At 41.1% G+C, this 12,356-nt stretch overlaps 1 protein-coding gene across 1 annotated transcript; it reads right to left on the bottom strand.

Annotated features, from left to right (window-relative positions):
- Positions 1-111: 111 nt before the first annotated feature.
- On the bottom strand, positions 112-12,244 carry SMC6 (Structural maintenance of chromosomes 6). Its single transcript, XM_076136239.1, has 18 exons — positions 11,918-12,244; positions 11,468-11,626; positions 10,812-11,053; positions 10,017-10,267; positions 9,535-9,732; positions 8,345-8,538; positions 7,602-7,748; positions 7,189-7,316; positions 6,453-6,648; positions 5,752-5,917; positions 4,041-4,260; positions 3,160-3,330; positions 2,302-2,489; positions 1,650-1,818; positions 1,337-1,447; positions 873-1,073; positions 385-518; positions 112-222 (listed from the first exon to the last, which is right to left on the bottom strand). Exons 1-18 carry the CDS (start codon positions 12,132-12,134, stop codon positions 201-203), a joined length of 3,114 nt encoding a protein of 1,037 aa, XP_075992354.1. The 5' UTR covers positions 12,135-12,244; the 3' UTR covers positions 112-200.
- Positions 12,245-12,356: the final 112 nt, after the last annotated feature.

Here is a 12,356-nt window from a genome sequence, read left to right as displayed (position 1 = left end):
ATTTACAGTTAGAATGACTAAACAATACTCTCGACTTCGTCAATTACGTATTATTTAAATAGGTGTAAATTTAAAAAAATGTAATTAACTGACTTATCGTAAAAGAGAGCGTTAATTGAAAAATCTTTATTATAATCATAATAACAATCACATAGTGTTTATAAAATAATCTCCATCAGATTATAAAATTGCTTACGTAACTAGGGCCGTGGGTCCGCCATTCTGGAACAAAAGTACATCGATGGTTAGACAAAAAGATATGACTTGGGTCTATTTTTAATTTCTAAACGGCTATAAAGCCTTTTATCTTCCACCGCATTTTCTGCGTGAATATTGGTCTACTGCAGTGGTTTCCAACCAGTGGTTATAGGTAAATGAACTTACAAATAAATGCTAATCTTCGGTCCGGCGGTGACGGAGGAGGCGTCCTGCGGCGTGAGGAACACGAACTGCCTGCTGGTGTTCTTGAGAGCGTGGTCGATCAGCAGGTCCATCACTATCTTCCTATTCACATTGTCCTGAAAATTACGCGATACTTAGCAAACGATTAAGTACCGGTCGAATCGAAACGAATCATTCGTTCTTGATGCTGTTTTTTTAACAAAATAGTCGTAATATAAGGCTGATTTTATAGCTATGTGTTTCAACAGCGCGGCTGAAGCGCGCGCGTTCGGATTTGTATAGGGGTAGTAGTCGCGTTTTATAGCCACGCGCTTGGGCAGCGCTGTTCGCCGGTGCACCAAAACGCGCAGTGCTAATCTCGTTTTACACCGGACCGCTGTTAAAACGCGCGCTGCTCAGCGGCGCGTCTAACAGCGTAGCTATAAAACCAGCCTACAACGCTCGTCCCCCGCTCGCGGACCCAGCCTCACCATAAAGACGTCGAACTCGTCCATGAAGCAGAAGGGCAGCTCGACGCAGTCCCACAGCGCCATGATGAAGGCCACGGTGGAGTACGAGCGCTCGCCCCCGGACAGCGACGACGTGGAGGCCGCGTGGCGCCGCGCGCTGCTCTCGCGCCCCGAGCACACGATCTCCAGCGCGCCGCGCCCGTTGTCGATGTCCATGCGACCCTGCGCCGGACCGACAATTCAAATTAACACATTTTTTAAAACTAGAACCCGAATTTGTAAACATTCTATAACAGTTATGAGTTGTGAAGTAAAATGTTATACATGCTCCGCCGTAACTAAGGGTGCGGTCGAGATAAACGTAAACGAAGCGATTTGTGATTTTTATGATACATGTACCGTAAAAAATTCAGAGCTTCGATTTTCCAGTCGTGCAGATGTAGATTAGGTTTACTTTTGAAGCTAGACATAAAACGATGACTCACCGAATATCCTCTGAGCTTCAAGATGGCCTGGAAGCTGTGCTGTACTCTTCTCGCTATGCTGGTCTGTACCGTGTAGCAGAACTTCAAGTGTTTATCCGTCGTCACCTTGGTCTGTTAACGAATACGCATATTGATCCAAATATAAGTATATTTTGATTTTATGGTATATCTTTACTGTCTCGAGATCGTCTGTGGGACTGTCGGTTAGGTTCGATTCCCGAATTTATTACAGTGCTATTAGTATATACTAAAATACATTAGATTATTCTCAATAGTAGTCCGGAGTTTGGCAAATAATTATCAAGGTACTAACATCATCAATAAGTTTTTTGAGTCGCTCCAACGTTTTTCTAGTTCTCCTATACTTAGTTTCCACTTGCAGTAGTCGCTCGACAACTTGTGCCTTCGTGAGCCCATCACTTCGAATAGAACTGAGTTTTAACTGCGTCTTCTTCAACTCTGCGGTTACGGTAGCCATGTCTCTGTGGAAAAATTACAACTTATTCAGTTTCAAAACTATTCATATCATCCATACTAATATTATAAATGCAAAAGTAACTCTGCCTGTCTGGCTGTTACTCAATTATGCCTAAACTACTGAACCAATTTGCAAGAAATTTGGTATGGAGATATTTTGATACCCGAGAAACGACATAGGCTATTTTTTACCATGGGAAAATGACGCATTCCAATGGGAACATTCAGGTGGTGGACGAAGTCGCGGGTAATAGCTAGTATGACATAAAAGTGTGTCACAGACTCTGTCACATTTTTCACCAAACCATATAACCCGTTAGGATTAGCAGGATGAATACTGGCCGCTAGATCTTCGTGGAAGAGGGTCTAAAAAATATAAAATTGCTATATAACCGTTAAGTGAAGGGGAGCGCTGGAATTTTTTTGCCTCGAACAGAGGACAGTAGTCTATTAGAAGTCAGAAACTTATGATCTAGGTTATAAGTTACCTGGGGTTTTCAACTCTGGGACACAGCGTGAGCGCGGCGTCGACTTTCTGTTGTATAGCAGTCCGCTTGTTATCGAGGATGAGCCGCACCTGCGACATCTTGATGTTGTCCTCCCGCAGGCGCTGCTGGCACGTGCGCCGCGCCGACACGCCCTGCTCCAACTTCAACTGCTCTTGATCTATCTCTTCCTGTGCATCGATAAACTTTGGTTATTATCTAACTATCGTTTACATACAGACAGATAGACACGGCAACATTTCATACTAGTTTTTACTTGAATTAGAAAATGTTATACTAGTTTTCTGGACTTGACACTAACGAATGTTGGTTTGTTCCGACGTGTCCAGCAAATGATGTTGAATAAATAATGGATCATCAAGTTAATTCTTGTGTAATATTCGATAGCAATATCTAAGTATTACTTTATGTCTTTTATGGGAGTGGCAAACTATAACAATGCCAATGGCTACGAGCTGCAAATAATGCTTACCGATTGAAAAACAAAATCGTATTTTAGTACAATCCTTCACTGAAATTTACATTAATCAACTGCAATAAAAATATAATTTTGGAGGCGTTAAAACATATCTAGACTAATATTATAAAGCTGAAGAGATTGTTTGTTTGGACGCACTAATCTTAGGAACTACTGGTGCGAATTGAAGAATTATTTTACTGTTGGATAGCCTATTTATTGAGGAAGGCTATAGCCTATAGGCTATATATCATCACGCTACAACCAATAGGAGTAGAATACCAGTGAAAAATGTTACAAAATCGGGGAAAATTTTGACCCATTCTCTCCTTAGTGACGCAAGCGAAGTTGCGCGGGTCAGCTAGTTATTATATAAAACTTACACTCAAACTCCGGCACTCGGCAGTGAGTTGACCGAGCTGCGTCTTGAGCTGCTTCATTCTCACGTCGAACTGATCAATCTTCTGTCGATACTCTGACTCTTTACCTGATAGCTCTTCTAGCTGCCGTTGTAATTTACTCAGGCTCTCTTTTGATATGTTCAACTCGTCCACCTGTAGAAAGAGTATGTAGTTAGTGTAGTTACTAACTGATACGTGCACCCCGCAGACCACGAGAGTCGAAGTAGATTATCATGACTTAGCCTTTATTCCAAACTATGTTCTAGTCGGCTTCCAGTCTCACCGGATGCAGCTGAATACTAGTGTTTTACATGAAGCGACTGCCTATCTGACCTCCACAACCCAGTTACTTGGGTTATAATATGATACCCTTCGGTAAGACTGGTTGTGACTTTCAAGCTTCAACTTCAAAGATCTTTGACAGTCGTTAACAGTAGTCAAAAGCTTTAAAGTCTGACAACCAGTCTTACCGAAGGGTATCGTGTTATAACCCAGGTAACTGGGTTGTAGAGGTCCGATAGGTAGTCGCTTTGTGTAAAGACTCGTATTCAGCTCATCCGGTGATACTGGAAGCCGACTCCAACATAGTCGGTAGAAAGGCTAGGCTGAATGATATTGAAGTATGGACTCCTTGACTCTAGTCCAAACTTTGATGTTTGCGGATGAATGGAGCGCGATTTTGTCGGTGTGCTTGGAGTATTATGAGAAGAGTGCGTGATATATATGATTGTTATTTTTGCTTCGTTTGGTTTTTTTTGTTTTATATTAATTTTTATGTACATTGTTTTTTTAGTATTACTTTGTAATTAGTGTAATTGGCCTGGCCGTTCTAATTATATAAATAAATAAATGGTGCTACCGACCAGCACGGCGTGTTGCGGCGCCTGCTGCTGGTCGAGCGCGGCGCTGGCGGCCCGCGCCGCCTCGTCCTTGTTGTGTCGCTCGCCCATCAGCGCCTGCAGCGACTTGGACGCGGCCCGCTCAGTCGAGCGCGCTTGTTTCGCTTCTTCACTCAGTTTCTCCGCCTTGTCTTCGAGTGTTCGTAGCGTTGATTCTGCTTCTTGAATCTCTGCTAATACTTGCCTGAGGATTTTGGTCACAGTTAGTCGAGTCTGTATAAATAATTTATATAAAGAGGACTACTGTAGCGTGTGCGACGGTAACGAATAAGGATTCGATTTTCGTTCTAAAAGATGTTTTAACGACCCAGGAAAGTAAATTGGCTAAGTTAGAATCATAAGCACCCATGCTTCAGAGAACATTGAAAGCATTCTGCCCGTCCTGTTGATACCCGCCATATTGATTTACTAGCTGTGCAACTTCGCTTGCGTCACATAAGTGAGAATGGGTCATAATTTTCCCCGTTTTTTGTAACATTTTTTACTGTTACTCTGCTACTGCTACTCCTACTGGTCGTAGCGTGATGATATATAACCAAGAACACTGAAAGAATCTTTCAAATCGGGCCAGTAGTTCGTGGGGTCTATCCCACTAGTCCCGTTGAGTTGTCCCGTGACGGGACAACTGGCACTATTTTGTCCCAGTTGTCCCGTGGCGGGACAAGTGACACTGTTTTGGTGCCAGTTGTCCCGTTGCAGAAAAATCACGGGACTAATGGGACAGACGGAAGGGTCAAAAGAACTGGTTCCATTGAGTTGTTGTGTGACAACAGGTACTTGGTACTTTGGTAAGATAGCAGACGTTATACGTTGTGTTGTAGTACATTTTTTCTTAATTTCTAGTAGATAAGTTGAAATTACATTAGGTACATGTTGAATTGACTTGAGTGTTTGAGCTGCTCCAGGGGCCTGTTAACAATATATTTTTAGTTTCCTTACATTATGTTTTTTCAAGTAGGGAATTTCGGATAAGCATTTTACATTTATGGTATGGAAGGTCATAGATATAGACACTCTTGTCAATCTATACTAATATTATAAAGCTGAAGAGTTTGTTTGTTTGAACGCGCTAATCTCAGGAACTACTGGTCCGATTTGAAAAACTCTTTCACTGTTAGATAGCCCATTTATCGAGGAAGGCTATAGGCTATATATCATCACGCTACGACCAATAGGAGCAGAGTAGCATAGAAAAATGTTACAAAAACGGGGAAAATTATGACCCATTCTCTCTTATGTGACGCAAGCGAAGTTGCGCGGGTCAGCTAGTTTAATTATAAAGTGAAAAGCCCAAGTGGTAAAAAAAAACTTCTTGTGAATTTAAAGTTTACATAGAGTAGCGTCCAATTCATCATCTGCTATCTTACCAAAGTACCAAGTACCTGTTGTCACACAACAACTCAATGGAACCAGTTGTTTTGACTCTTCCGTCTGTCCCATTAGTCCCGTGATTTTTCTGCAACGGGACAACTGACACCAAAACAGTGTCACTTGTCCCGCCACGGGACAACTGGGACAAAATAGTGCCAGTTGTCCCGTCACGGGACAACTCAACGGGACTAGTGGGATAGACCCAGTTCGTGAGATTAGCGCGTTCAAACAAACAAACTCTTCAGCTTTATAATATTAGTATAGATTTATGAACACGGTGGTATATACAAGTGTTGCATCGTACTTTTTCCTTTCAGCGGTGCTAAGGTGCAGGTATCTGCTGGGCCTGGCGACGCCGCCGTAGCTGCGGTAGTTGGGCGCGGGGTGGTACTCCGTGGAGTCCAGCGTCACGATCTTAGCGCAGTTCTGCGGCACGTTCTCCTCGTTGTCCGACAGACGGATCGCGTCATCTATGTGTCAAACGATACTGATGTAGTGAACTAGCTTTATCACTATACAAAGGAATGATTGTAGAAATTTTTAAAGCCCGTCTGCTTATAAATTAGCGTGGGGCTTATAGAAATATTTTTCGATAAAAAATTGCCGCAAGACTTCTGACTTTTGCTAAAATGTAAGTCTTAAGGATTTACAGCTAAAGCAAATCAGAGAGCTGCGAGTGTGTACATAGCCTGAGACCAATAAAAAAAAATCTCTAGAAAAATAATGGGTACATTTTCTTTAATATGAAATTACTTGATTCGGAGAGTGTGGTAACCTAGAATTACCACACAGAAGTTCACACTTGGCATTACATATGATGGAAGTAAGAAATAAAAAAATATTAGCAAAAATATTTTATAATTAAAGGCATAAAATATATTAGATGCCTTTGATGGGGATGCGCACGGAACACGTAATAGAGACGCCAGGAAAAAAATGGGGGAGGCCTTTGCCCAGTGGGTCACTACAACCTAAAAATAACATATTAGTTTACAAAGTAGTCACCATGTTCAGGCACGAGCAGCACGCGCTCCATGCCGACGTTGTCGATGAGGTAGTTGGCGACGACGGGGTCGCTGACGTCCAGCGAGTCCAGCGCGGACACGTGCGGCCGCGCGCTCACTCGCGAGCGCCGCACGTCGTGCACGCGCGACAGGAACTTGCTGCACGTCACCGCCGGCTTCGCCTCGCTGCCGTACACCTTCAATTATGTATGCGTTGTTTAGACGTCTGTGTTTGTTACTGACTATCGTAACTCTATCGTAGTAAAGTAAACGGACAGAACAAAACAAATAGTAGAAATCCATATCCAATTCCATATTCCATACTAATATTATAAATGCGAAAGTAACTCTGTCTGTCGGTCTGTCTGTTACTCAATCACGCCTAAACTACTGAACCAATTTGCATTAAATTCGGTATGGAGATATTTTGATACCCGAGAAAATACATAGGCTACTTGTTATCCCAGGAAAATGACGCATTCACATAGAAAAATTCAGGTGGCAGACGAAATCGCGGGTAAAAGCTAGTTCTATATAAATTACGAATAACAACCTCGAATGTTTAAACTGTTGATTCAATTTTGATAATATCTGTTATGAGTGAGATCATATCAAAGAAACAGCCAAGTACATAATAAATGGGAACTCTATGGTTCGATAGCAGAAATTTTAATATATTGCTACTAGAGAAACCAAACACACACACATCCAACAATACTTAAAAGTTAAACACTCACTTGTCCCATAATCTGGAAGAGTTTCCGCGAATCCTCAGGTGAATTCACGCAAAAAGATTTGATGGAGCCGCCGATGATATGCTCCAGAGCACCACCCCATTTCTTCTCCTTCACTTTTAAGTACGAACCTGAGCATGAGAGCAATACATTCCAATATTTGAGTACACATACTCGTACATAGGCGAAACACACATTAAGGTATTAGGAAAAAGGTATTTTTTTGCTTCTGTAACAATCATTTGCATTGAAATCGCATCATTTTGTTCGTTTTTTCACCAAGGACATCTATCTATGTCATGTTTAGCGAATACGTATGTGCACGTATTCATACGAGCGACAATATACAAACGTATACGCAAGGCATATATACATAAAGCTATAACTGGTAGATGTATCTAGTTGTAATTACTTACCGATTGGTCCTCTCGGTGGTTGAGAGAACTGTCCTTTGGCGACGGCGTCCTTGATCCTCCGACATAGTTCCACCATGTGACTACCGTACACCGCCAGAGAGTCGCTACCTCGAGACTCCAGCTCACGTAGTTGTTGCTTTAGCTGTTCTGTTTAATAAAAAATGATATTTCTTGTGTAGTATTTCTAGAATGGATGGATTTTTAGAAGGCAGAAAGTGGTGGAATTACGTAATGATTACATATTACCTGAATTCCTTTCTCTTTTCGATAGGGTTAAAAGTCGAACCATTTTTGGTTTGGTTTTGTTTTTTAACTAAAAACTACATTTTTCATCCCGTAAATAAAAGTTGCATCACGGAATTTTTGTTTGACGCTAAGCGTTAAAGACCGCTAAAAAGATCTCCGTACGGAATCGGTAAATGATCCGAATCTCAGCTGATCTATTCCTAACTGAAGATGTCAAAAAAAGGTAATGTATTATATTAAGGCGATTAACACACTGCCCCGCACCACGCAGCGTAGCGCGTGAATGCGTGTTCGAACGTTGCTTGTAAGTATCTCCGTTTGTATGGAAAACGCACGAAAGCGTGATCCGCATGAACGCGCGTGGATGCATTTTCTGTGTGTTAGACTATGCGTGTTTTCCATACAAACGGAGATACTTACAAGCAACGTTCGAACACGCATTCACGCGCTACGCTGCGTGGTGCGGGGCAGTGTGTTAAGCGCCTAAGACTACATACTGAGTGTGTCACGTTGTCGGTGCGCGGCGCCGGCGGCGTGTTCAGCCGCAGTGAGCGCGTGCGCCAGGTTGGCGCGCGCCTGCAGCGTGTCGTGCTGCGCCGTGTCGTAGCGCGCGCGGGCCGTGGCCGCCGCCTGCGCCGCGCGGCCTGCGCGCGCCTCCAGCTCCGCGCGACGGGCCTCCGACTCACCCGACCTGGATGTACCCACACTATATTAATAATGTCCTAGGCGATATGCGGCTACGGCGGACAGTTTCATTGAAACTAGCCAGCGGTACAGGACTTTGTTTATAGTGTCCAAGTGTGTGCACAATACACAGATACTCTCTCTATTCCTTCACTCTCATAGCTCAGTGGGACGGATAACCAACACGACAAGTGAAAGATCAGGCGCAGGACCGACGGCTTTACGTGCTCTCCGAGGCACGGAGGTCTACGACCTAAACTTTCTAACTCCGGGCAATCTTGGAGAAATTCTTAACAGAAAATTTTGGAAAAGACTTTTTGGGCGGACTCAGGATTCGAACCTAATACCTCTTGCGCGGCAGTCGTATACACTACCGACCGTGCCACAGAGGCAGTCAAACTAAATCATTGTTACTTCGTTTAAGAGCTGTAGGAAAAATCAGTGACATGGACTGTTTAGGGGTGGTTATAGTACTTCTGGAAACCTACATTTAAAGAACGACAATGATTTCTTTACACATGTAGGTAAATACATTCACATGCAAACTGTATTACAAACTGGTAACAGTTAACTTAACAGAAACGACTGAACTCGAGCTTCTGTATTATGAAGCATCAGGATTACGAATATCCTTGTCACCTTACATCCTACTAATATTATTATAAGTGCGAAAGTTTGTGAGAATGTACTTGCAGTTTATGCATATTATGTATGGATGTTTGTTACTCTTTCACGCAAATACTACAGAACCGATTACGATGAAATTATGTATGTAGCTGAAGACCCAAAATAACACAAAGGCTACTTTTTATCCCGGAGTTCCCGAGGGATCGGGATTGACACGGGAAGGGTTTCCATGCGGACGAAGTCGCGGGCGCTTTGTAGTAACTGATATATAAAAAAATACGACACGCAAATCGCGGCATTTTAAAAATAAACAAACATAGCACAATACGATCAAAATTGATAATAAAAACAGCATAACAAATCTCTCATAACTCACCCAATATTGTGTATTTCCTTCTCCAAGTCGACAACTTTCCGTTTCTCTCTGTTAAGCGACTCCGTGTACTTGCCCTTGTTGTGTTGTGTGTTGCGTAACTTTGTCTGTACATCGTTCACCTCTCCCTCTACGTCGCGGAGCTCCTGCTCCAGTGCCGTCTTCTGCAGAGACTTCTCGTCCAGTTGTTGTTTTAAACCACTACAAAATAATTACCCATTATATATAGGTATACTTGGTAAGGGATAGACTACATGCAAGACTTTCAAGCATCAAGGCTTAAAATTTAATATCTAATACAAAAAATAACATTCTATTAACGAAACGAGAAGTCTGTCGCTCGTTATCTCGAATTATGACAACTTTGCCTGTTTATTAATGTCAAAAAATATTTATATCTTTTTATACATTTTACATATAAATTATGAGAAATTAAACTTCAGCAAAGATGCTACATAAATAGGCACTTAAACAGAACAACTCACTCAATAACACTGGTATTGCTACCATAGTTCTGTTCCATTTGACTGAGTTTCTCAGCCAGTTTGTCCATCTTGCCCTTCTGCTTGTCATACTGTGCTTGTATCATGGCTGCCTCTTTCTCTAAGTCGGCGATTTCGCTCCAATAGTACTCGTTTTGTAATGATTGCTTCAAAGCTTCTGTTTCGTCCCGCGATTTCATATGATCATGACTGGTCTTCCACTTTTTGTATTCTTTTTCAAGGTCCGCACATGCCTGAAGAAGTAAATTTGTTAAGTTCTAACTATAGTCCTAAATGGCAATTTGTAAAAGAAACAAAAAAATATATTGTCACCCTATTTTATTAACAACAGTATTTTGACTCCAATTTTAGGGGAAACATTGTTCTGGCTGATCTATCCCATATTTAAAACAGATGTATGTAGATGAATACTATATCTCACAGTGAATACTAGAATACAGACACAAGAACTAAGACTGGGAGACTGACTGAGGTAGACTTATGAAAAGACAGGAGAAACAGTTATAAGGAACCACTTCCACCAGTATTAAACACTAGAGGCCGCCCGCAACTTCGTCCGTGTGGAAACCCTTAACCCTTCCCGTGTAAATCCCGATCCCTCAGAAACTCCGGGATAAAAAGTAGCCTATGTATTATTCTGGGTCTTCAGCTACCTATATACCAAATTTCATTGCAATCGGTTAAGTAGTATTTGTGTAAAAGAGTAGCATACATCCATATATTCTTAAAAACTTTCGCATTAATAATATTAGTTGCGTTAGAACAAATGCCACTCACTTCTTTCTTCTTATTCCATATAATTGTAGCTTTATTACAATTCTCAAGAGCACGAACATAATTGTTCTCTGTCTGATCCAAATTGGTGGCTTTCCTGAACAAACTATACTTTTTCTTCGCGTCTGAAGCGTGGAAGCTTCTAGCATCATCCTGATTCAACACTGATATAGGATTGTCTACTTGAATGTCGTGAGCTAAGATTATTGCATTCACTTCCTCAAACTTAGTTGATATTACTTCACCTGTTGAATAAACATAAAATATTCAGTTGGACAATGTAAACTTTGTGAATTCTAAGCCACTTATCTTATTTTATCATATGGCATATATTACCAGTGTTACTTACATCCATTGGGTTGTAATCAGAGCACATGGACTGTAAGGATTTGTTGCTTTTTATTTACATTGGTGCAAATTAATACAAAGGATCAAATCTATATGGTCCATATGCTCCGATTCAGATCCAGTGAACAGATAGCTTAAACTCGCATTAGTAATGTAATGATCTGTCAGTTTCAATCAATTTTAAAACTATATATGGGTGGATAAGACAATACCATATGTAACTAATCAGAGCATAAACAATGTTTATTAGTAAGAGAGTTCATATAATGAGGTTTTCATGAATAAGTATCATTATTTTGTATACTACTCACCTGATGCAGACTTCACTTTGTAACTAGACCCTCCTGAAGCATTTATATTTCTCACAATAGTAATATAGTCACCATATACGTTGTGACGATATGCTTTTGGACTGCTGTTCTTTATTTTTATTTCAATTGAAGCTGAGTTCGCGCCTTTTTTTATAAAAGCTAAAATAATAAATTAAACATACTCAGTGTGGATAATAATGGTTTAAACATTGTTATAGAAGTTTGTATACAATAATAGTTATATCTTATGGAACATAGAGTTTGTTAGTCATGTTCCTCGATTTTTTTTAGAACGCACAGTTGTTGCTGGTTTAGTAAAAGGCATTGTTTTACTAAGCCGGCCCTAATAATCTGTCGAATTATACCTAAAACATAGTTTTAACAGAGTGGAAACTACTCGCTAACGAGCTCATTGCGCATGAAATAGAACAATAACTTTGTGTGTCTTACAATGTAAATTATTTCCTCTGTTAGTAGCAGATGCCCTGCCGCCGAGGCCGACCACCAAAGCAGTCAGGATAGCACTTTTCCCGCTCCCGTTGCGACCGACAATAAAGTTAACATTTCTGTTTAGATTCACTTCCAAATTGTCATGACAAAAGAAATTGCGCACGTGAACGCTCACTATAGATCCATCTATGTCCTCTTCAAAGTTGTCTGACTCCATATTAATTAAATTAAAATTGAAACACCGCGAAAATTTCCTGTATCAACAAGTTTTGTTGTTTGGGACTTCGGCATCGCAATTTTGACACTTTGACAGTTATACACACATGTCAAAAACTTTATCATTTCAATTTCCGGTTTTTCGAGGCCGGCCATAGACGAACCGTTAAAATCAACTTTATGCCGTGTTCGCATTGCGCCATTTAATCAAAAGAAAGTCTAG

The sequence above is a fragment of the Anticarsia gemmatalis genome, chromosome 1 (genome assembly GCF_050436995.1).
Source record: "Anticarsia gemmatalis isolate Benzon Research Colony breed Stoneville strain chromosome 1, ilAntGemm2 primary, whole genome shotgun sequence".
NCBI classification, from domain to species: Eukaryota; Metazoa; Arthropoda; class Insecta; order Lepidoptera; family Erebidae; genus Anticarsia; species Anticarsia gemmatalis.
This window is presented reverse-complemented; position numbering and strand designations above follow the sequence as displayed.